Genomic DNA, 26,727 nt, shown 5'->3' with positions numbered 1-26,727 from the left:
TTCAGACAATATCACTAGTATATTAAAAACGCAAACGTCTTTGAGTATGATTGGGAAAATAAGCGGTGCGCAAGGAGATTGCAATGATTGCACAGTTCAATAATTGATACAAAGGATGGAGTGAGAGAGAATCCTGTGGAGGAAGAGCACAGCTTGATGTCCTTAGATGCTGGAGACTAGAGAAGGAAATGCAGTAATTGCATAGTTAGACGAGAACTCTCTTTTTAATGGTAGGTGCAAAGCCAACTAAGACCTCACAATGACACAGGATCAGAATAAAATCTATAAAAATAAACTAGATAACTTTTTTAAAAGCTGTCCCTCCCTCCAGTTCAGTTTCACAGACCATGTACATTTAGTAAATTAATGGTACTACCTTAAAATGGGAATTAATTTCACAAGTAGGCACCATCACTCACTACTCACCGCAGTTAGTTTTGGGGATTCCATATTAAAAGGATCAATCTTGATCACACTGAAGTCAATGGAAGCCATATTGGGCCCCAAATTACAAACTTAGGGGCATATATATGGCCTTCACTCTGCCTACGGAATGTCCAATGGTGTCAATAGGAGTTATGGTGATGAATCAAGATGCTAGTTAAAGTCTTCGATGTGTCAGAAAGCTGCTTATGTGGTTTCAGTCAGCTGTGCAAGAGTCAAAGTCTTATTTGTCATAATGTTCCTACACGTTCATTACGAACGTGTGTAAATTTAAGGACTTGATCCTGCAAACATTTTCAGTACGAGTGGTCCCACAGTGGGACTGAGACTTATTTCTGTATGAAAGTTATATAAAATTATCATAAAACATTTCAGTTAATGTATATTCATATTGTGTATACAAATAAGTAAGATGTAGGTTGTAATATGTGCTGCTGGACTAATGTTTGAGAGGTGTCATAATTTAGGCACTTTTTGGAGGAACAAGCAAACGACTATGGAGATTCAGTTAGCAAGATTTAATGAAGAGACATTTAGGAGTATAGGTAGGGTCCTACCAAATTCACGGCCATGAAAAATGCATCACAGACCGTGAAATCTGGTCTCCTCCCATGAAATCTGGTCTTTTGTGTGCTTTCACCCTATACTATACAGATTTCATGGGGGAGACCAGCGTTTCTCAAATTGGGGGTCCTGATCCAGAAGGGGGTTGGAAGGTCATTTTAGGGGGCTCACCCTTATTTTTGTGCTGCCTTCAGAGCTGGGCAGCCACAGAGCGGCAGCTGTTGGCTGGGTACCCAGCTCTGAAGGCAATGCCTACCAGCTGCAGCACTGAAGTAAGGGTGGCAATACCATACCATGCCACCGTTACTTCTGCACTGCTACCTTCAGAGCTGGGTAGCCAGAGAGTGGTGGCTGATGACTGAGGGGCCAACTCTGCAGGCTGCAGCGCAGAAGTGAGGGTGGCAATGCCATACCATGCCATCCTTACTTCTGCACTGCTGCTGGTGATGGCAGCGCTGCCTTCAGAGCTGGGATCCCAGCCAGCAGCCGCTGCTCTCCAGCTGCCCAGCTCTGAAGGCAGCACCGCCGTCAGCAGCAGCACAGAAGTAAGGGTTGCAGTACCGCAACACCCCTTACTATAGCCTTCTGACCCCTCCCAACTCCTTTTTGGGTCAGGACCCCTACAATTATAACACCATGAAATTTTAAATTTAAATAGCTGAAATCATTAAATTTATTATTTTTAAAATCCTATGACTGTGTAACTGATCAAAATAGGCCATGAATTTGGTAGGGCCCTAAGTATAGGCCAGAGAAAAGAAACTGATCTTGACCTCTTCCTTTGGCCAGTCCTGGAACCTTAAAGACAGACCTCTAGCATGACCACATGGAAGGTGGCCAGCTGTGATGGACACAAGTGAGTGTGCCCATGCACTAACATCACATGGGGGTAGGCACTTCAGGTCTGAACGGCTGTCAGTTAATAGGGAGCTGGTCGCACAAAGAATCTTACAGTTCTGGGTATCTTGTTACAGGTTTAACACCAAGTAGAAAGACAGGGAAATTAGCTGTCAGCTCAACAGGAGAGTTTAGGAAATGGAAGATAAGGCACTTTATAAGTGTTCATAGATATTTGGCAGGAGCATATAGGCACTTACCTGGAGCTCCCATACCACTTCATGATGTGAATCAATTAGCTGGATTTCCTCCCTGTTGTCATTATTTTCAGATAATTAGCTTCAGCAAGCACAGATGAGCCTGTCTTGGAATCAGGCTACGATGAGCAACAGTTGTCAGATGTATCTGTGGTTCATAGAGCAAATCACATCTCTCTGGATGAAAGCAGTAAATACACAAGATATTATATTAAATGGTCATTTTGTTTAGAAAATGTAATGGCTATTATTTGCTCTAGAGCTTTCTAAAGACGTTTTGACAGCTAAGTATAAATAAATGCAATTTGGATGCACTCACAATTATATCTCTGACACCTGAGTGTTTGAATACCAGACAAACTTTAGTAATGCCTCAGTTAGATCTTAATTTCCAGCAACCATGTCCACTGCTATTCCCAGAGTCTGCGAGAGGAAAGGAAGAATGGGAATGCTGAGAGAAGTCTTCCCACCCACACTTTTAAAAAGATCACATAATTAGGTATTTAAGAATAACTGTGTTTGTGGGTGACTGCAAATATGGCACCATAACTTCAGTTCCAATGAAAAAGTCATTTTTATCTCCTGGAAAAAGACAAAGTTATTGGGGAAAAAAACTAAGATAATGAAAACTATAAACAAAGAAGTGGAGACACAGTAAGCTACAGTATGTTAGTTTCCTTGACAGTATGTTTAAGTACTAATGCCACTACTGCCTGAAAAATCTGAGCTCCACATGTAGTTAGTTCTGCGACTCCTAGTAGCAAATATCACCGACTGGAGATGGAACACTAGATCGGGCAGGGCTCTGTGTTACCACAATGAATTCTTTCCCTGATGTTTGGCTGCTAGGTCTCTCTGAGATGCTCAGGGTCTAACTGATCGCCTTATTTGGGGTTAGGAAAGAATTTTTCCCCAGGTCAGATTGGCAGAGACCCTGGAGTTTTTTGGCCTTCCTCTGCAGCACAGGGCACAAGTTGCTTGCTAGTTTGAACAGCAGCAAATTTTGGAATCTTTAACTCGTGATTTGAGGACGTCGGTAACTCAGCCAGAGGTTAGGGATCTATTACAGAAGTGGGGTGAGAGGTGAGGTTCTGTGGCCTGTCATGTGCAGGAGGTCAGACTAGATGATCATGATGGTCCCTCCTGGCCTTACAGTCTATGGGTCTATAAACTGAAACCTTTCTCTGGTTATTCTTTTATTTTTTGTAGCTAGAGGCAGTAATCAGAATCTTCTAGCTTAAACTGCATTTCCAGTTCTAATTTCTTCTCTATGTATATTATTTTTAGTTAACAAAATGCAAGAGATTCAGTATAAAAATCTTGATTGGTACTGGGACTCTAAAACAGATGTTTGAGTTACTGTGCCTCTTTCTTCTTTTTAATATATATTGATTCTCTTTCAAACTACAGCACGTAAGTAGACTAGTATTTGACAGACTTGATGATCATCTTGCTGAGAACATCAATGTTAATGTTGAAATCTCACTATAAATGTAAATACATACACAACTTGTTCTTAGATATGTTTTAATGTCAATCACAATTCACAGTATGAAGAAGATGCAAAGGGTCCTGTAAGCAGTCTTTGAAGTATGAAAAACCTGAACAGGGAACCGCTTAAGATTCCTCCCCCACAATTGTATAACAAATATATGTTAATCTCTGGTGCATTAAAACAAGTGCTTTTTAGAAGCTGGTTCTGAAAGATGTGCTATTTTCAAGACAATTCAGCCTGTGTGAGACACAGAAATAACCAATAAACACTTTAAAGTGGCAAATTGCAGTGAAGATTCTTTTGTAACTCACTAAAAAACCTGAAGAATTGAGTTTAAATGACAGGATAGCTTTAATAACAAAACTAACCCAAGGAATCTGCCGCTGTTCATCCTGTTCTTGCATATGTGTGCAATTAAAGCCTGATCTAAAGGGTCCTGAAGTCACTAGGAGCCTTTCCATGGACATCAACTTGTTTTCAATCAGGCCTTTAGACATGCTATCCAACTAACATTAATATTTTTATTTCTTTAGATCCAGCTACTATGACAAGTTTTGCTCTTTCACATGGAAAGAGTCTGTCTGGGTGTGCTGATAAATGAAAAAACTCATTGCAGACTTGCCTTGCAGGCATGTCAGCTGATAACTCTACTAATGGAACCAATGAGAAGAGCCACCTTTTATTACTGAGCTGCAGCTGAATCCTCCAATATTTAAATATTTCTAACGTCATAAGTGGATTAAAAAAGAAAAAAAGAGACAAAAGCATGTGAAATGCAGGCAGTCACACAGCAGTTTCCTGTAAGCAAATTACAACAGACTTTTACAGAAGTGAAGCAAATTCACACTATACTGTCAATAGAAGACTTGCATCAGAACTCAGTATCTAAGGAAACTTCTTGTTTCTCCTACAATTAAATTATCAAAATGCTAATCCGCAAATCCCTTAATTACCACAATAAAGCAAAGTAATTGACAAGATTAGTCATTTGTTTTGCTACCAGTTCTATATTTATGGCACAACTCATGGTTTTCTGATGTCCTTGAAATACATTATTCCAGTAAACATACCATAGATGAGCATCCATGATTAAAAGCAAATCTTCACACTAGGCGAAAGCAAATTGTTCAGAAACTTCTGAACAACATGATTCGTTATTTGAGCCAGAAAGTTAGGAGCTATTCCATGACTGCAGTTGAGTGTTGTGAAGCATGACAACGAAATCAGCGAGCCCTTCAACCAAATATCAAATGCCTGAAGTGCTTTATTGCCAATTAAAGCCAATAAAAATAGAGCTGAACAAAACTTTTAGACAAACATTTTCAGTGAAAAATGGAGCTTTGGGGTCTCAAAACATTTTGTGAATTTATTAATGTCACAGAATTGTCTTGGGTGGAATAGCCTAAAAAAAAATCTGAAGAAAAATATCAAAATGTTTTGTTTAGACTTCAAAAATGTTTAGATTTTTTTAAATTTGAAACTATTTTTCATTTTGAAATTTCCTTTAATTATATTTAAAGAATTAAACATTTAAAATGCTCAAACAAAACAATTCACATGAACAGCTGAGTGCAACTACCTTCACGTTCACTAGGGAGATGCAGCTGAAAAAAAAGAACAACCCCAGGGCCAAGTACATCAAATGCTTCTTCCTGATCAGAGCCAAGACCAATACGACACATCCTGTTAGCACTTTAGCCATCCCTGTTGCACTACTAAGATAACTCTTTTGAAGCCCTAGGTTATTGACTCACCAAATAGACAATTTAGTTTCCTAATTTTATTTGATACTAAACACTCCTCACCTGCATTAAGTGAGGTAAGACCATGTCTTCCCCATTCCCCGCCCCCTGTGTTTAGCTTTAAATATCTGTAGTAATTTAAAGAACAGTTCAAGTAAGTTCCAGCAGACAAAACCACGTGTGTTTGCAAATAGTGCCCATGACTAAGAGAATCCGTTGCAAGAAGAACAAAGGCTGGCCAACGTGTGGATAATGTCCTTCTTGTTCTATCTTAGGTGTTGGGACCAGATGGAAATGACAAGATTTAAAGGGCCAAATTCTGGTCTGTTACACAAGCTAACAATGGCACAGGGCCTAGCAGAAGTTGGTTCAATACGTTTTCTCTGCATTTCCCAAAGTGAAGTAACCTAAAATAAAAAAGGACTTGTTTTCTCAATTGGATGAATAAAAAAAACCCACCCTTTTTTTTAACAGAATGTTGAATTAAATATGGTCCTTAAGGCACTGTTTGCAACACTTATGGAGGAAGATGTGTGAAAATGATGTTACATTATATTAAATACAGGGTAGGGAAATTTTAATTGATTGGGAATTTACATAGGAAATTATTTCCATTTTCTCCCCTCACAGGGCTTCTCCTATCATTCCATTCGATCTCACATTCTCTCCCAGGACGGATTACGTTAAGACTGGATCCTCAATGCCGTGGTCGGGATTGCAAGTGAAGGAGATGGTAATGGCATAACGAGTGCCCCAGCGAACCTTTTCCACTCGATGAAGGTTCTCCGACCCAGAGGTGAAAAAGGAAACCCGACCTGTAAGAGACAAAAGTAGGAGATTGGTGACAGGGCCTATACCAAACCATTGACTAGTGGCTCTCTGTGTGATGTTGCTATGTCTTGGCCCATCTGCTATTTCTTTAGGCTTAACTGCTCCTCTAGTTATCTGAAAACTCAGGACTTTATCACCAGGAAGACAAATGGTATTAACAACTGTGGGCTACACTGAGACAGTTTACTAAGCTGATTAATAGGTGCATCAATCCTTTTTGCTAAAACGAAGACGACACGGGGTTCAGCTGAGCCTTAGAGCTTGATAAAGAGTGGGTAGAGGCCAGGGAAAGTATGAAGCCACTTCTAATTTGCCCTGATAAAGATATAGCATTTGTGTACTGAACTGCCAGGAACGGGACTCAGGTTTGATTTTTCACACTGATCTCTAATTCTATGGACCAAAGGAGCAGAGAGTGCTGCAACGGTAGCAAAAAGTCCTCCAAAGAAGAAAGAAAAATGATTTACCCACTCAACTGAAAATGCTCTAGATAACTTAGGGACAGCATGGACTAACTTGCCCCAGAGTCCCATCCACTGACATGTCTCATGGGTGGGGTAGCCTCAGGACTATGTACAGGTTGCAGACGACATCACCCTTTTCTCCCCATAAAAACAGATCCAGAGTTTCACACATCACTATGAACCTGATTCAGTATGGCCCTTACACCAGGGTGCATGGGCAGGAAAGGGAAAGAGCATGAGCAACCTCCTTTGGAAAAGTGCTTGGGTGATCAGGACCAGACAGTATTACAGTGTCTGCATCTTTAGGGCAAATTGGGATTGTTCCACATGGTACCCTAAGGGAATAGAGTGTGTGTGTCATGGCTCCATCCCTCAAGCACAGGCCAGCAGACTTCACCTGCCACACGTGGTGGGGATAAGTAAGTTGCACTCCACAAAATGGGGTAAGTAACTGCCTCCCTGAGGCAGCTTATCTCTCATTGCTCCACTAGGGCAAGTGGCTCCATATTTCCCACTATGGGCTGCACCTAATCGCAAGAACCTGGCTCTCATTTGTTGGGTGTTTTTACAAGGACTAAAGTCATATAACTACAAAAGACAGTGAAAAGCAGAAGTTTTTAGCTTGATTCTTTTTCTCACTGCTGATTATCCAAGTTCTCAAATGCTATCACAGGCTTGCAACAGGGGCTCTTAAAAAAGCCAGTAAATTACCAAAATTTCTCATTATCAAACATCACAAATCCATCTCATAAGGTAATTTCCCAACCTGGAAAAAGCCAGAGTAGACTTTATACAGCTGTGAAAGGGCACAGGCCATTGTTCAGGTATTTGCAATTGCTTTGTGCACTGTCAGAACATTCATTTTTCAGCTAGATCAGAAAGTTCTATATCACAATGCAGTTCCAATTGCTCTTTCCTTAGAAAGAAAGCAATTCCATAAATGAATGGGTTTGGTGGTTGCTTCATGATGAGCAAATGGTTCTAGTCCTGTAAATAAGTGCTTTACCACCTATGACTTTTCCAGTAGGAGTGTTCCAGAGGGTTTCAGCATGTTTTTTAAAGTACCACAGACTTAGTATGGCCATTCATGCATTCCCAGAATACTAGACATTCTGGTACTTCCAGGAATGGCATGGGCTAACCCCACTGCTGTGACCTCGCACGTAGGATGCGTATGAGGTAATGCCACATAGAGCTCACCATTTTGAAGAGTGTGCTGGTCTGCCCACATGACCTCACACACTGAGGGGCACAGAGGCACACTTTTCAAAGTGGCATGTCTGTTTTTGTCTCAGTACTGGTTAGGGGACAAACCACCCAAAAAGAGGACTATCCAGTTTAAAATCAGACGAATGACCTGCTTACACAGACTTAGAGTGCTATCAAAATAACCAGATAACATTTAAGGCAAAATGCTCAAAGTGAAGCATCAAGAAGAAGGGAACACTAACACTTGCACAATCTTTCACTGCTCCAAATTGCCAATGAACAACACAGGAATTTATTTATTTAACAGGAGTTAAGTAACTAAAGGCATGTCTACACTTACCAATAGATCGACACTGCTGCAATCGAGCGTAAGGGAAGTCGAAGGGAGATGTAGCCATCGCGGTAAGTAGATCTAACTACATCGACTTCAGTTACGTGATTAATGTAACTGAAGTTGCGCAAGTTAGATCGATTTACCACGGTAGTGTAGACCAGCCCTAACTCAGGCTGAAACGGCACGTTGGACTATAGTACTTTTCTTTGCACAGCTGTCCTATCCGAATCCCATGTTTTCCTACTCAGGCAATTTTTCCACTGATCACAGTAGTCTGAGATTTGTTATAAGTTCATCTTGGGGAACTCCCATACTGAGAATCTGACTCCTGCATGCAATATATTAATCTATGAGATGCTCACCAATAAGCCACTGGAGTCATTTGGCTGCCTTACTATTTCACTACTGCAGTTTGCACCATACTGAGGTAAATTGTTCCAATTATGCAATCCGTACTCCAGAACTGGGCACAAACAGCTAATTATGGGGGAGAGAGAAGAAATGCTAACTAAAAAGGTCCAAAAGCTTTGTCACTGCTGATGTAGGAAGTGCATTTAGATGCTCTAAGTGGCATTCATTAGTCAGAACTCAATAAAATGACAAGTCCTGCAGCCTTGGTTGGCAAACTAATCCCTGCTGTTTGCTTTGTTGAGGCTGACAGCAAATCTTGCCCCTGTGGATTCAGTTGCTGTTCAAATGTACATAGGGAACCTGTTCTAAGAGCTAAACAAAAACATTTCAGCAAATAGCAATTTTGCTGAAAAATGCATTTCTTGGAGAACCAAACTTATTTGTGAATTTGGGTCAAATGTGAATAGTGTTAACAAAAAAAAAATGAAGACAAAAATATTGGAAACCATAGAATATCAGGGTTGGAAGGGACCTCAGGAGGTCATGTAGTCCAACCCCCTGCTCAAAGCAGGGCCAACCCCCAGACAGATTTTTGCCCCAGATCCCTAAATGGCCCCCTCAAGGACTGAACTCACAACCCTGGGTTTAGCAGGCCAATGCTCAAACCACTGAGCTATCCCCCCAATGTCAAAATCAACCATTTAAACATTGTTTCAAACTGACATTTCTGAAATGTTTCATTTGATCTCATCAATATTTTTTTGTTTCAGCAAGAAACACTCCCCCCTCCCCCCAAAAAAATCAGTTTAGGCTTGAAACAAACAGAATTTGTTTCCAGATTTGCAGTTTTGGTCACCAAACTGAAATCACTTATTTGGTTACCTCTGTTCCAAACCACTGAATAGCATCGCAGAATCATACGCTGCATTCTGCCCTGCCTGTGGCTGCATGTCAATGGTGGGTAAAGCTATATATAGCATATTAATTTACATGCACAGTTTGTAATGATCCTTGGTGTCCTGTTCTTCTGAATGAAAGGCACTACACATAATAGCAATGTATTACTATCCTTTGAGCATCAAAATGAACATGCCGGCATCTTCTCAAGGACTTAATTCAAAGCTTGTTTGCCCTGAGTGTATTTATTTATTTATCTAGTTTTCTCTTTATGCTCCATCCATGTACCTGGTTCTCTAAATAACCCATTTGTGCTCACTAGCTTTGCCATTGTTCATTTAAACTGACTTTCAAGCATTTTTGTTCAAACTTTTATTAAAAAGATGATGAGCAAATCAAAGTAGTGATGTTTCAATTCATTTTTTAAGCCAGTTAACTAAAGTTGATTCTTTGAACTATCCAGGATGTGATTTTAATTTTCTTCTTTTACAACTGTAGCTGTTTAATTCCAGCTTTTATGTAAAATGACTTATTGCTACTGTGCATCAAATCCCTATTAAACACAGAAGGAAGAAGATACTTGTAGGTGCTGAGTGGCTGAAGAATTCACAATTCCTGCACTGGGGAAACGGAGTCTGTCCTTTTTCCTCGCGTGGGAAGCAATTTTGGTGCAAATAAATTTCAGACACATCTAGAACAAATGGCTTTTACAGTAACACTAAATAGATACAGTGTAATTTATCAGGTGCATAAAGGGGTTTTGAGGGTGTGGAAGAGGGAGTGGGGACGTTTGTGGGCAGAAAGGCTGCAGATAGCACAGGAAATGGCAGAAACAGAAACCTGGGTGTGGAGGGAGAAGGCAGCAAAGAGATGGGAAGGATATTGGAGAGTAAAGGTGTGAAGGAAGGGCAGGTTATAGAAAGCATAGAGTAGAAGCAGCTGAAGGGCAGGGATGGAAGCTGCAGGCTGTGTGTGGAATCCTCAAGAAGCAGAGTAGCAGAAGGTGCAAGCAAGGGAACTGGCTCTTGGTGCTGTTCCGGCAACAAGAGAGCCATAGGGTTGGTTCTCCGCCAGCTGAGAATCCTTAGGTGATGGACAGCTGGCACAGCCTCCCTCCTTCTCCTCTTGGCAGTAGGGGGCACAGCTGGAGCATCTATGCTCCATCCATCCCCAGTTGCCCTAATTCTTCTTAGAAGGCCCAGGGAGCTGCTCTAAATTTTGCCAACAGCTAAGCTGGCCCCAGGCCTGGTGAAACACAAAAGTAATCATAGAAATGTAGGGCTGGAAGGGACCATGAGAAGTCATCAAGTCCAGCCCACAGCACTGCTGCAGGGCCACATAAACCAAGACCAGCCCTGACAGATTTTTGTCTAATCTGTTCTCATATACCTCTGATGATGGGGATTCCACAACCTCCCTTGGAAGCCTGTTCCAGAGCCTTAGAGTTAGAAAGTTTTTTTTTTTTTTTTTAATATCTAACCTAAATCTCCCTTGCTGCAGATTAGGACCATTACTTCTTGTCCTACCTTCAGTGGACATGAAAAATAATTGATCATGGTCCTCTGTATAAGAGCCCTTAACATATTGGAAGACTTATCAGGTCATCGCTTAATCTTCTTTTCCAAGACTAAACATGCCCAGTTTTTTCAGCATTTCCTCAGAGATCAGGTTAGCTAAACCTTTTATCATTTTTGTTGCTCTCCTCTGGACTCTTTCCAATTTGTCTATATGCTTTCTAAATTGTGGCGTGTCCAGCTGGGGCCTCACCTGGGCCGAGAAGAGCAGGACAATTACCTCTTGTGTCTCACATAGAACACTCCTGTTAATACACCCTAAAATCATATTAGCCTTTTTGACAGTTGCATCACATAGATGACTCATATTCAGCCTATGGTCCACTATAACCCTCAGATCCTTTTCAGCAGTACTGCCACCTAGCCAATTATCTCCATTTTGTAGTTGTGCATTTGATTTTTCTTTCCTAAGTGAAGTACTTGAAACTTGTTTGTACTGAATTTTATTTTGCTGAATTCAGAATAATTCTCCAATTTGTCAAGGTCATTTTGAATTTTAAAATTTGTCCTCCAAAGTGCTTGCAACCTCTCACAGCTTGGTGTCATTTGCAATATGTCATAAGCATACCTTCTACTCCATTATGCAAGTCATTAAAGAAAATATTGAATAGTACTGGACCTAACACTGACCCCTATGGGACCCTTATAGAGTCACCCTCCTTATTGGACAGCAAACCATCGACAACTACATTTTGAGTATTGTCTTTAAATGAGTTGTGCACCCACCTTATAGAAATTTCATCTAGAGCACATTTCCCTAGTTTGCTTATGAGAATGTCATGAAGAACTGTGTCAAACCTTACCAAAATCAAGGTATATTATGTATACTGATTCCCCACACCCACTAGGTCAGTAATCCTATCAATGAAGGATATTAAGTTGGTTTAGCATGATTTGTTTTTGACCTCAGCTTGATGCTTGAATCACAGCCACTGTACAGTTTGATACTGTATATAGTCTTATCTGCCATTTAAAGGATTCTTCTGTGGCTCACAGAATTAAAGTGAGAAATGTACCTGGGAGCTTTCTAGCTAATACTACACTGTAGTAAAGCTACAGACTAAAATCCGTACCATTCCAGGAGTTCATAAGACAATTTGCAACCTCCCTAAAAGTTGTGTGTGATGAAAGTCAGGACAGAAATTATACTATTATTGGGAATATTTTCATCTTGATGCAGGGGAATTTATGTGTCCAGCTCTCATTAGCACTAGAGGTTTATTAAGAAAAAAATTCACTTTAAAACTACATCTCTACTCTGATATAACGCTGTCCTCAGGAGCCAAAAAAGTCTTACCATGTTATAGGTGAAACCGCGTTATATCGAACTTGCTTTGATCCACTGGCGTGCGCAACCCTGCCCCCCCGGAGTGCTGCTTTACCACATTATATCCAAATTCGTGTTATATCAGGTCGCATTATATCGGGGTAGAGCTGTACTAACTGCTTTCTAGTACTTCACTCATTCTTCTTCTTCGCGTGATGGTCCCTATTGGATTCCACTGAGGATTTCACATGCACACCATGTAGGGTGACCAGATGTCCTGATGTTACAGGGACAGTTCCGATGTTTGGATGTTTTTCTTATATAGGCTCCTAATACCCCACACCCTCTGTCCTGATTTTTCATACTTGCTGTCTGGTCACCCTAACATCATGCACCCAGAGTCGGAGAATTTGGAAGTAGCGTCCAGTGGCCTACACCCCCACCACACTGCAGTAGTTCTTTATTCTTAACAGGCTAAAAATGCACAAAGGGACAGCAGTCTCCAGAGAATGCTTAATTCCACTCCCAGCAGATAAAACATTTGAGGAAGCAACTGTATCATCATTATCCAGAGAATCCTGGGAAAAGACATCAATGAAAATGAAGCACTACAGTAACAGAGAGACTTTGAGAAGTCAAACGGTTCATAGTTACTTCATCTATTAGACAGAACAAGGGCATAATGAGACATGCATGAAAGCAGAGAACTTATGGTCCGGCTTAGAACAGCGACCGAAGGCAAAAATGATGTATTGTGTGAAAACATCCTGCTTCTTTGGGAACAGCTGGAAGACCCACCTAGTGTTTGAATTTTCTTTGCAGCACCATGTGCTTGCAGTGTGAGAGCTCACCCAGAACTGCTGCAGAAGTTGCCTAACCAGAGAGATTTTCAGGTAGAACTACAATTTACTTCTCCGTGCACACATGCAGTACAGGCTTTAGACTTTCTTACTGAAACAAGAACCTTCTCTAAGCCATACTCTAGCTTTAATCCACAACATTCAGGAGCTGTTACAAGTTTCACTATTACAAGAAAACAAAAGACGACTTAGAAAACAGCTTCCAAAAAAAAAAGGGAGTGAAGTCAGACTTAGGCTCTTCCTACATCGTCAGGTTTGTCATTTGTCCTAGATACAAATCACCTTTTGGTCCAAGATGTTCCACCAGCAATTCATAAGCTGTGAACCACAATCCACAGAGAGCTGGCTGGTCCCATGCTCTTGGCTCTGTTTCCAGCTGCTAGATTTTGTTAAAGGAAGTTACAAATATATAACAGAAGATAATATATATAGTTAACATTACTTTCTCACATAGCCAACTGCTATAGTTGCCACATGGATGCTGTGATTAGGAGGGGATACGTTCACAATGTAACCTCTCTATTTAGAAGTCGTGCAGACTGCGAAAAACCCTGGGGCTGCTAGACTATTTTGAGCTTCCATGCAGAAACACAAACGAGTGATGTTTTACACATGGAAAAGGGTAGGAGAGCTAAGAATAGCCATTCAATCCATATGAAACTTGCTTATTATATATCCTAGCATTTCCCTGCCAAGAGTGACTTTTGTCTTACAACTTTACACTGACCTCCTGAGTTTCTGTTATTATTTCCTTTGTACTTTTCTTTCATTCTCTGAATTGTGAACTGCCTTTGATGGATGTTTCCCCTCCCTCCATCTTAACAGATTTCTTTTCAAGCACACTTTTCTGCTTCATTAAAGAAGACTTGATGGTTATTTCTCAGCACATAAATGTCAATTTGATTTATAAGCACTTGCTGTTAAAATGGCAACAAAGGGTCCTCAATACAATCCAGGACCAGGAGGTTTAAAAATAAAATAAGATGTATTATCTTAAAATAAAAAAGGAAAATTATGTTATCCCCGTGAGCCTTAAAGAACGAGGAGACATTTTTCCTTCAACCACTTTTTCTGAGTTTTCAGGGAGAAACTGGTCTTTGCTTGGGGCCAAGGGAGGCTGCAGCCTGGGATACATGCTTCCCTGAATCCGGAATTTGACACCCAGGCATATAGTCCTACAAGAACGGTCAGTTCTGATGTTGCAGAATAAGGAGTTGCAGTGTAAGGATGCTGCAAAGTACCCACCAGACCCCCCCAGGCCCCCCCCCCCAAAAAAAATGGCCAGCAGAGGTCTTGCATCTGCAAAAAGGAGACTGTTTCCCATGGATTCCCCAGCAAGCTGAACTGCCCACCAGGTCAGCAGCAAAAATACAAAGGTAGCATGAATCATCCTTTTTCTTATCAGAAGAGCTAACCTGCTGTCTGAAGAATAAAATTTCATCCAGAACATCCACAATTCAGTCATTAGTATTTTCCCTGTCACTGCAACACCTGGAAAACTCAGCACTTGCTTAGTTTGAGGATTCTTTAATATACAATTCATACCCAGTGGCCTGACCCTGCAAAAGAATTTCTAGACTCAAGGTATAATAGAAAACCAGGGCCACTCTCTTCATCTTCTACTTCTCCCCTCCTTTGTACAGCTCTGTCCCTCCCTGTAGTGCTCAAATTGCAGAGATCAGCGTGGCAACATGGCACTCTTAGTACTTGGACAGACAGGGTTCCGCTACAAGCAAAAGGCACTTTCACATTTTAAATGCACTTAAAACAACAATTTCCTCATAGGGATTCCAGGGCCCTAAACCTTCCCTCCATCGTCCCAAATGCTGCCTGTTTTTCACCCACAACTCCCACTTCAAAATCTTCTGTGCCAGTTCCCACTGAACTCCAATGTTTCCTGGAAGGCATGGCACCCCACCTACTTCCCCAACTACCAGTCAGTGTACATACACAGGGAGAACTTAACCGTCCCCTCTGGATACTCTGTGAGGGGATGAAAAGATCCCTCTCCCCTTGTTCTCTCCTTTCCTCCCCATGGACCATATGAAGCACTGATTAGGAGGGTGTGTGGGGTGTAGTCTTGTGACCCAATAAGAGCCTTCTGAATGACCATCCAGCCAACAGGTTGAGAATCAATGTTCTAAAGGAACATGGGTCCAGGGAACAAGCCTCATCTGCGGTCCTTCCTGAGAGACCTACAATGACTGTGATGGTGTCAGCAATAATCAGTCTTCCCATGGGTTTCTAAAACCCAGAAATGTTGCGATCAAAGTGTAGGGGGGGGGGAGAGCTCCCTTTTATGGACACCCAGCTAGGCAGTAGCTATAAAATCCCTCTTAGTAACTCTTCTCTAATTATCAGAGTGGTAGCCGTGTTAGTCTGGATCTGTAAAAGCAGCAAAGAATCCTGTGGCACCTTATAGACTAGACTAACATATGTTTTGGAGCATAAGCTTTCGTGGGTGAATACCCACTTCATTGGATGCATGTAGTGGAAATTTCCAGGGACAATACCTCTCCCTGGAAATTTCCGCTACCTGCATCCGACGAAGTGGGTATTCACCCATGAAAGCTCATGCTCCAAAACGTCTGTTAGTCTATAAGGTACCACAGGATTCTTTTCTTCTCTAATTGCTCTACCTGTAAAAGGTTAAAAAGTCTCACTGCAATGTATAGACAAAAGGAGTGGGCATCTGGCCAAAAGAGCCAATGGGAAGGCTAAAACTTTTTAAAATTGAAACAAGACTCCCCATTGGTCTGTCTGTCTGTTGTTCTGGTGGAGAGGCAAACAGGGAGCAGTTATGCTGTGAGAAGCTTGGACCAGGTATGAAAAATTGTTAGTATCATACCTAGAAACTACTCATCTAAAACCCCAGATATATAAGTAGATCAGGAAATGTCTAGGAAGATGCAATTAGGTTTATCCCTTTTATTTCTTTATAGCTCGTGGATTCCCCTGTGCTAACCCCAGGTGCTTTTGTTTTGCTTGTTACCGTTAAGCTGGACCTCAAGAGAGCTATTCTTGATGCTTAATCCTTGTAGTTTGTTTTTTTTTCAAATCTAGCCAAAGCCTACGTTCCCAGAGGTATTTTCTTCTTTTTTTTAATTAATAAAATTTACCTTTTTTAAGAACAGAATTGGATGTGTGTGTCTTAAGAGGTTTCTGCACATGTTTAATTAGCTGGTGCAACAGCTGATTTCCCTTTTTTTCCCCCCTTTTCTTTCTCAGCTCTTCCCCGGAAGGGGGGAGGGGTGAAAGGGCTTGAGGGTACCCCACAGGAAGGAATTCCTAAGTGTATTTTCCTGGGCTCTCAAAGGGGTTCTGCACTTAGGTGGTGGCAGCATCTACCACTCCAAGGTCAGAGAAAAGCTGTAACCTTGGGAGTTCAATACAAGCCTGGAATGGCAAGTATTAATTTTTAGAGTCTTTGTGGGCCCCTACCTTCTGCACTCAAAGTGTCAGAGTGGGGGAATCAACTTTGACAAATGTGCAGAGGTCTGTAACTTGGCACAACAAGACTTCAACTAAGCAGTGTATTTTTTTCCTTCCAAAAAAATGTATTTAAAATAAGGCTGAAACCCCCTCCCTTGGGGTTCAGAAAATAAACCACAAGCTCTGTTCCAGGGGGTGGAGGGCAGACAGAGTCAACACTCCAATCTCCTTGACAGTATGAAGGAGCCTTGTGGGTGCTTCTCACTCTGTTTGTCTCTGTGTACCCCAGTGACACCTGCTCTGCTGAAACAAAACTGCTGTAAACAGAAAACTGAAACTGTGTGGGGAGAAAACTGTCACAATAAAACCCCATCCTTTCCACATAAGCCACTTGTCTATGGTGAGAAACTGCCAACAAGATCAATCCCAAATATCTATAAAAGCTGTGCTTTGTCATGACAGGCACCGAGCTCCTTAAATGCTATCAGGCTGAGGGAAGCTTGTGTTGTTAAGTAAAACAGAAAAATAATGGGGGCCGGGGGAGAGGAGATAAGAGCTTTATCATTTAGAAAACTTTCCTTCCCCCGCTTTCTTTCCTGTTCTTAAGGAGCCGATTCTTTCTCTGATTCACAGGAGTCTCGTTTATGAGCCTGAGCATCAGACACAAGATTCAGTGCTGTGAATTCCATTCGATCTTAATTCTGATCAAGAAACCATTGGAATTCCAGTCAGTGACACTGGACAGACTACAAAAGTGAACAAGACTCCAATACATACAGTAGTAGCTGCTATGTTAGAACAATCACTCAAACTGCATTGGGAGTGGAAACAATGGACAAATAGTGGTACACGCTGCAAGCTTTTGCAAAACACCACATTTGTTTTCCCAGTTTTTACTGCGCTGGCAACAGTTGCCCCTTGCTGAAGATGAAACTGAAAGAGAATTAGTTTTAATCTCTTTGGCCATATTCAGAAGAGGTAACCACCGCTAGAAGACGCCGATGGACAGGTAAGTATTGCATCTGCAAATACAAATCATGTAAGAATCATTTTCATTTCTATCTGGTTCATCCTCAGATGAAGAACCATTTTCAGTATTAACATTATTACCTTGACCTCAGTTTGAGAGGCAGTGTAATCTAGTGGACTGAGAAAAGGGAACATTCGAATGCCAGTCCCAGCTATGCCACTGATCTGCTGCGTAACCCTGAACAAAGCACTTAATCTGTGTATATTTCCCCATCTGTAAAATGAGGATAATACTTACTGACACCTCCTAAGAGGGCAGCTGAGAGAATTAATTCATAAATATTGGTACAGTACTTTGAAGATATAAATCAGCAATATACATGTTTACATCCTTCTCTTCCTCTTATTGGGACTGGAAAAATAAATAAAGCAACAAAGTTATAGTATAAATAGTAGAAAATACAAAAACAAAAGGCTCTGGAAGCATAATAAATATATTATTGAAACAATGCAATGCTCCATCATGAAACAGAACTACGTTGCCTGGGTAATGTCTCTAATATTAGCATGTGGAAGGGCAGCATGTGTCCTTTAACTCAGTAGCTAAAAGGTCATTACACCCTAAACTGCAGGCAATAACAAGCTTCTATAGTTTGCCTGTAAAAACCTATCTGAGCCAGCACTGTCCTCTAGGTCTCTCACTGCATTTTGTAAACACTCTCCACTTTAACTATAAGCTCCTGGCGGCAATGACAGCACCAGGATGGACTGCAGACTTTAGGTTAAGCTGTCGCAGCCTTTTCTGAACCACACAGGAAAGTAAAGGGAATAAATGATACCCCACTTGCTACCCTGCATGGCTTTTTTCAGATTGTGACTAGCTGTGAGGAATAACAGGGGCTATTCACTCAACACTCCACCCTGCAAGCAAATGGGTGGGAAAGGGGGTAGAGAGGAACAGGGGAGTTGGTAGGAGCTCTGTTCTGTCCCCTCTACTCACTAGCTAGAGTAGCTGAGTGGGCACACAGGGGAGAATTAAGCTGCTCCACAGGAGGATGAAGTAACTAACTTCTCTTCCAAAGCAAGGGGAAGCAGGAACTGTTTCTTAAGGGTTCCAGACCAAATCAGGCATTTTCCCCCCTGTGAACTGACAGGTTTGACTGTCTCAAATTTACCAGCCTAAAGCTGTTACTCAGGAAAGGAAGATAAATTATGTCTCAGATGCTGAGTAATACTAAGAGAGAAGTCTGAGAAATGGAACAAATTATTAGGTTATTATCCTTGTCATCAATTTAAGATTAATTGCAAATTCATTCTCATATAAAATGTCAAGAAACATTGTATCCTGAGGGAAACAATTGGATCAAAATATTTGCTGAAACCAAGGAAACTTTTATTAAATACGTAAATATAACATGAAATAGAGATTGTTTTATGAGAGTACCTTGGAACTCCAGTATCCACAAGGGCCTTGACTGCGATGAATGGTGGAAGTCATACTTCTCAAGTCCATATTTTCAGGCTGTCTGCAAACTCAGGCAACCTCTATTGCTGTACCAGACTATGCTTTCTTTATATTTTCAAGGTTGCTTTCGCAGCCATAAGGACTGGAAACTTATTTTTTTTTAAATGACTGCTGAGATTCTCTGGCAATGGATGAATTGCAGGGCTGCAGAACCATAGAACATGTGTGGTTCTATGTACAGGCAATATGGCACAGAGCCCAAACTCTGTAGATGCAGTACTGGACCCTACAGATGTGCCAGTCAGACTCCGTGCAACTGCTTTTCCGGAATTTCTTTGACACTTTGACTTGAAAGCAAGAGCTTCTGAGGTGTCTTCTCATAGCAATGTAGCATTCTACAACCAGCTGCAGAGCTGGTGGTGTGCACTCCTTATGGACTTCCCAGCTCTCATTTCTTATTTTATACTGCTAATCTGAATTCAGCTCAGGCATGGACCAATTTAACAACTGTCTCTGGATGCTAGAACAGACTTGTAGGTGTTCTGCTAATTTGCAGGCTAAGGTGCAGGAGAAGAGGCAGCAAGGGCACTGGCAGAGAGCTGGAGGTAACCACTATCCTTACTTACAGCAAAGACTCAGTGAAGTCAGGGGTGTTACACAGTGATCAGGCCAAAGCACAATTTGGTCCGTAGGGTCAAATGCTAGTTTATACAATGAATGAAAAGGAGTTTGATGGTGCATAGTGAATATTTGTCTTTGGGTCAAATTATGTGGTGGCTTTTGTGACAATTTGGTACATTGGCAGTGTGCCTAAGAAAGGCTCAGACTAGCAGGCATGCTACAGGACAAAACTGAGGTTCTTTGGTTAAGTTTGCATAGAAGGGAAACTTGAGCAGCACTTTGCATCCAGCAACATCCCGGGCCACTGACTCTTCATTTTTATTAATATGAAAGCCACACAATTAAAACACACATCCTCCATATTATAGAAATAGGAAACATGAATTCCTTTTGTAGAATCATAGCTGGCTCTGCTTTTTGGAACATAATATAATGGTAAACATGAACAAAGAAACAGGACACAAACTAATAAACATCTGGCATCACTAAGTTAATTCTCATGGTATATGGTACCCTAAATCCTGATTAGCCTCACATAATAAAAACAAAGCAACAAGTTGCTTCACCAGTGTAAGAAAATGCTATGCTGCTCACCTATGCAAATCTGATTTCTCACAGAAAGACTGACGCAAGAATAGAATCTAAATTCATCAGTCACTTTGAGCTTGAGGTGTTTTGGAAAATGTTGCCTAATCTTGGTCTTGCTAACATCAGAGTTGCACACACTAAAGGGACTGACTGCAGCTTAGTAACTGAAAAAACAGAAGCAGGCAATTCCTCCTGGCCAGATGCCCAATGTTAATGCCTCATCATCAGAGCTACTGTGGCAGGGACATCTCTTACTCTTTTCCCCCTCAGAGATAGCTGAAAAATCTGTCACACGCTGGAGAAATTAATGCCCAGAGAAGACTACAATTACCATAGATACTGAATAATTATTAGTTAAAATTATTGCTCTGAATTCATTTTCTAGACCCAGAAATTACTAGATCTTTATGAGTAAAATCGGTGATTGGCCTGCTGAACTCTTTCACAGCTGGCCTGTAATTCTCTAAATTATTATTACTACTTTCATGCATACGTTTTTACTTTAAATGCACAAGCATTTCCAACTTATTTAAATTATAGTTTTTAAGTACAGAAGTAATTAAGCTGTCCATTTATCACTAAGCATATACATGTTTTTTTAGATTCAACAGACTCCCTCCCTGTCTGTTTTTTTCTACCACTGCAGTTGGCTGCTCAAAATATCAGCAGTTCATACTTCACATTTTAATTCCCAAAGGAAGGCTGACAGTTTAACGGGTCACCTAGAAATGAAAACTGCCTTCTCTGCATCTCATCAAGACCTCTTCACTCTACTATAGGGTGACCAGATGTCCCGATTTTATAGGGACAGTCATGATTTTTGGGTCTTTTTTGTATATAGGCTCCTATTACCCTGCACCCTCTGTCCCGATTTTTCACACTTGCCGTCTAGTCACCCTACTCTACTACCTCTCCCCTGATCCCTTCTTCTCATCTGCATCCTGGTGCCCCAACTCCAGGGCTGTCCCCCCTGCTGTCTCTCTCCCAATCTACCCCTCGTTGCCATACTTCTTACCATACCCATGCTGCTGTGTATCATCAACCCCTTATGCGGGCCACTTCCTCTCTCCCTCTTTTTGGAGATGCCTTTGGGGGTGCCCTGAGTTTCTGTGGAAAGATGCACTTAGAGCTGGCTCCTTGCAGCAATCTTTCATGTGCCTATCATTTGCTCCCCACATCAGGTTGCAGAATTTATAAAGAAAGGGGTGTTTGGGATCATGGTGAGCTGTGTGGTACAGACTACGGGTGTTAGAAATGAGGCCTTGCCTATGTAACTTTTTAAAAATCCATTAATTGTTCCATCTTTATGGAAGAGAGTTCTGGCTTCAACGCAGTGTTGAGTTCAAATGGATGAATTTCAAACTGTTTTTATTACTGGACAACAAACAGTAATATAGAAAATCAAAAATAAAGTTTTATTGACTTGCACATGCCATTGGAGGCATGCAAAAGTGATATGCAACTGTTGCATGCACACGAACAACAAAACAAATTCAATTCTTAGCACATTTAGTTCATTTTGCAAGAGAACACCAGAGTTTGCAATAAGAGCTGAGTTAATGCATTATGATGCCTTACTTCTCAAATGCTAGCATACACGATGCAGATTAACTCAGCTTGAACCAGTTCAAAATCCCTGTGTAAACAAACCCTAAGTCTTTGATGTGAACAGATAAAATGACTAACATAGAAGGTCTTTAGTGGGAGCTCTTATTTTAATGAACCATCAAGCTTGCATTCTGCTCCTGATCACAGCAGTGTAAACTCTCCAGATGCTGAAAAGAAATAAGTGATTACTAAGAATAATGCTCTGAAACAAGAACCTGATTAAAAAGAATGAGGTTTATGATTAAACCTTAATTACTGACAGCAGAGGTGATGTCAGGAAGAGTGCAAGAGTGTCAAAGGTCAGAAAGCACTTTAAATACCGAAAGAATCTGCTCAGTTACTTTACTGAAGCTAGGGATGTATGTGTATATGATGACATCCTTCCTCCTACTTCTCAGGATAGAATTTCATCTAGGTGTCATCCCTCCAATCAAGCTGGTTTCATTTAAGAGAATCTGTGATACCTTAATTACCCCGAGATGCTTTCCTCATTTCTGTTATACATTTTCTTCTTCAGACAATGATGAAATGCTAGTTTCCAGGCAGACACCACAGGAGTCATCATAGAAGTTTAACCGGACATCCATTATCAGCAGACACAACTGTACCTCCATTAATTAATATGTGTAACTCTAGGAAACTAATTTATATGCCTGATTGTAATGGATTATAAAAATATTAACCATTTAATCTCTAAGAGAAATGTTTATTCTTCCACTCTCCCTTCAGCAGGTCCACTGGTAGGATCACTGTTAATGGCCTGAAAAATGACTTTGCAACATGCTTCAAAAGAGCAGCATGCCAGTTTGCAGCTCTCAGCTGGAGCTTCCAGGCATCCATCACATTATGGGTCTAATTAAAAGACTAGCTCATTTAATGACACCACTATCCCAGCATTAAGGATTACTACAGTAAGAAACTAAAGTCTAGAAGAATGTTCTCCTTCTTAAGAAAAACACCAAAAAGAGAAAGGAAAAAGAAAATCCTCAGAGCTCTACAATGGAAAAAAGAAAAAAACAGTTGCTGTACAAATTTGCTTCAATGGATTTCTTTCATGATCCTGCTACATGTTACTTCTTCATACTTTTTTCTACAATTTTTATGCAATCATCTCACCAGTCATCTTTGTAGTGACTTACTGTTTTGTGAGCAGTGCCATCTCACCTATATGCCAGGTCTATGCATTGCAGTGCTGGTCAGCTGGGAATTACTGTAGCAGCTAATGTCCCCATGCATTTACTATGATACCGGACTTCGATAGCTGCCATGTAACTCATGGGGTTCGTAGCTTTCACTGTTGGTGATCTACCACCAGACTGAGATGACCTAGGCCTACCGCAAGAAGCTGACTAAAATTAATCCCCTTGCATTCCAAACTACAAGGCATCTTCCAACTTCATATATACAATGTAAAGAAACATCAAAGCAACTACAAATTTGAGATTAAATGTCAAATTAAAAAATGGGTTCCTATGGCATCATTAACTTCACCATACTGTACATATGTAATATAATACTCTGAATTACTAAATTTATGCTTTAAGTATAATTATCGTGGCTGCCTTACTGTTGCTATGGGAACTTTAAATCTGAAAATTCTTGGCTTGTGTGCGTTTATATTTTCCATCGTAGCATTCCATTCTTGCAGTCTTTAGTAGTGCATTTCCTTGAGTTGGTTTTTTAATAAGTTAACAAAAAATACACCCAATAATACACAGCTAAGATCTCACTTTGAAAAATTATAATACACTTCTGTGAATATGTCACTGGACAGTCAAATGATGTCTAACCACTGTAATAAAGACAGCCACATTTATTTCAAGTTGTGTACTTACATATTCAAAATCACAGAGCGATCCAGAAGGCCATTCTTGGGCCCCCAATTCAGAAAAGCACTTCAGCACTTGCCTAAACTCATGCATGTGCTGAAGTGCTTTCCTGAGCAGGAAAGACTGACAAATCAAGGCCTTGAAGCATCAGTTATTTCAATATGAATAATGAATGTTGTGCCCTTAAGCTATACCGGATTTCTAAATAACTCAAACGTTCTCAGACTTATAAAACCCTACTTTTTCCAAAGAGGGCTCCGCATTGCACAGGTCAAATTTGACAGTCCAAAATGAATCTGGTTTCTGAGTTATCCAATCACAAAAAAATGCATCTGGATGTTTTTAAAGCATGAAATATTTGTTCCACAATCTAAACGCAAAAGTTTTCTTCCTCACATTCCCCCACCCATTTAAAAAACGAAATCAATTGTGAGTTGAGAACAAGCACGGCACAGTTCAGGTTAAAGGAAATGTTGTTTCTAAGCAGATAAAAGCAAAAGTTTAGAATGGAGGGTCTATTTCCATCATTACTATAGCATGACAGGATCACAGGACATGAACACAATCATGTCTCAAAATGTCAGTCCTTGTCCCTGTTTGCAGTACTGCCAAACCCAAGATTCAAAAATCATGAGATTTTTCAAAAATATTCATTTGGGGATATTTTTCATTTGCTTTCTGACTTTTGAGAATTTAGGGTTCATGTTTTCAAGCTTTCCTTCACAGCCACGAAGGCTAGACACTTACTTTAAAAAATAAAAGTTAAACTCTGATACACTCATGTCATCTACATGACTCTAGGAGCTGCGAGTTCAAGAAAAAACATCAAATATTGCAAGAAATCAGAATCACTGTTTGTCCCAGTGTTCGACAGGCACATTATGGTCTTCCTGAATTTTGTGTTTAATCACCATAACGGCTCCACTGAAGTTATTTTTGCATTTCCCTTATTTCCCAGCACGGAATCACAGAATGGAAATTGTTCCAACGTTGTCATGATAAAGAAGCTCTCTCCCACCCCAAACCCATTCCTCAAAAGTTGCAAGTTTTTCGTTTGCCTGGACTCCACAGTGGCAAGATAAAGAGAGAATTGAAGTCTTGCTGATTGAATTAATGGCTCTGGCATTTTCTAGACATATACTATACGCCCCCTCAAAAAACAATATGTGGTAGGATACTAAGCTTTTAAGAGCAGGGCATGCTGAGAACCCTCTGCAGAATATAAAATTAGTAAGTTACAAGGAGGAAGAAGTCTGGATCAGGCTATCATGGAAAAAAGGCATTCAGGCAATGCAGTAAGGGAGCAGTAAAAGAACCCTGTTTGGAAGTATGGAATGCATCTGATTTTTTAAAATTATTTTTCTGTCATTGCTAATTAACTGAGATTTAGCCTTCTATCCCTTCAGTCTTTGCAAATTTATCATTTTTAAAACACACAAACAAAAATCATTGCAGGCTTTTTAGATTTGGCCAACATAGCTTGGACCTAATCTTAGTTGCTTTTGCTATTGCCTTTGGCTAATTAGTTTTCATACTTTAAAGTACTCTTAGTTTTAATACCCAGACCCCTCGAATTAACAGAAGCAAACTCATGAGGAGAGAGAGGGGCGAGAGTTCTGGCAACTCCGAGAAATAACAAGGACACCTTTTTGCCAATAATTTGCACAGCCTGTCTGTGCTATTAGTTTTCATTTGCTTCAGGATCTTCAAGGTCCGTACCTCTGATACACTGATTTTTTCCCCCTTAATGTTTGAAGAAAATAAAGCTTTTCTTTTAAACGTGTAAAGTATCAAATATATAGAACTTGAACTTAGAAGGAACTTGAATTCACCACATCTATTCCAGTTACTTTCATATTAATCAAAGTTTGATGATCTCCCAGAAGTATCCCAGACTAAAGCAGTGGCCCTGCTATATTGCACCATTCTATGACCATAATATCTGACACAGAAGCAAACCTTAAAGAGAACTGTGCAGCATAATGTAAGCTCTTCCTTTACTGTTGCGAAGAAAACCTTCCAAATGTGAATTGAGGATATATCAAAGCAAGTGCAAATTGTCCCAAACTTTTTTAGTGGACAGTTAATTCTGAAAACTAATGACGCTTCCAATGCCAACACTTAACTATTTCACTGATGACCATTTTAGCAAATACATCCAGCTAATGTGATTATCCATAGGGGCAGGTAGGAGGGCAAGATATAGTAGAGCAGGAGTTCAAGCCCCCACAAGAAATCTATAGCTTCTCCTTTGACATGTCTATACTGCAGTTGTGTGCTGTCAGCACACTGAAAATTTAGTAGCAGTGTAAACTACACTGAATTTAATATCACTCCTCCACCAAAAGGAATTCTGTACTGTCTTAATTATTTAATGTTTCTACATTTACTCTGACATTTCCTGCAACAGAAAGCCACAGAAGCCAGGTGGGCTTGTCACTGTGTTCATGGAGCCTCAACTACAGAGGAATACTGCTTTGGAGAATCAGATTTTAATTGCTGCTGCATTTAGGTCCTTCTCTTGAGTAAAACTATCCTCATCTCAAGTCTATGATAGTTTAGATTAAGTGTTATAACAACAGAGGTACAGTTTCAACTTTGGGAAAAGGATGATCAAAGTCTTCTTGTTTCATATTTTTCAACATAGGAATTTCTTTCAAGAACTATGCAGCTTCTGCTGATGTTCTTGTTGCAATTCTGCACCTCGCTCCAATTTTGGCTACCTTATTTTAAGAAAAAGATTACCAATTTATACAAACCCCACTAACTTTTGCTGGCATCAAAAATAACTCAAGTATTTAATAGTTGTAGCTGTAATTGGTATTAACAACAGGCAAAAAAGAATGCATGTGGTATTGCTGATTTTATAGCGTTTTGATCATTACTGCTTGAAACGGAGTTCTGCTTTTCCTTTCCCATGAAAGAGTAATCTACTGAGAAATGCAAAGATGTATTGAAACTGATTTTATTTATTATTAACAACATTATTTTAATTTGGTGAAAAACATTTATTTTTAAAGTGCATTATGAACAATATAATCCAGACAGAACCCTAAGAGTTTCCAGTCACAACTGCATCAACCTTGTTG

At 40.4% G+C, this 26,727-nt stretch overlaps 1 protein-coding gene across 5 annotated transcripts in view; it reads right to left on the bottom strand.

The window, feature by feature from the left end:
* Positions 1 to 2,156: 2,156 nt before the first annotated feature.
* OGFOD3 (2-oxoglutarate and iron dependent oxygenase domain containing 3) overlaps positions 2,157 to 26,727 on the bottom strand; it is a 90,710-nt gene continuing 66,139 nt past the window's right edge. For 3 of the 5 annotated variants that reach the window (XM_050919395.1, XM_050919398.1, XM_050919396.1), the window contains one exon: positions 3,613 to 6,154. In XM_050919395.1, coding sequence (XP_050775352.1) covers positions 6,018 to 6,154 — 137 coding nt within the window. In that variant the 3' untranslated portion in view covers positions 3,613 to 6,017. Of the gene's footprint in view, positions 2,280 to 3,612; positions 6,155 to 21,652; positions 21,977 to 26,727 lie in introns of those variants that run through there. The other 2 variants (XR_007768729.1, XM_050919397.1) reach the window with 2 other exon arrangements.

Source organism: Gopherus flavomarginatus, chromosome 12 (assembly GCF_025201925.1).
Source record: "Gopherus flavomarginatus isolate rGopFla2 chromosome 12, rGopFla2.mat.asm, whole genome shotgun sequence".
Lineage (NCBI taxonomy): Eukaryota > Metazoa > Chordata > Testudines > Testudinidae > Gopherus > Gopherus flavomarginatus.
This window is presented reverse-complemented; position numbering and strand designations above follow the sequence as displayed.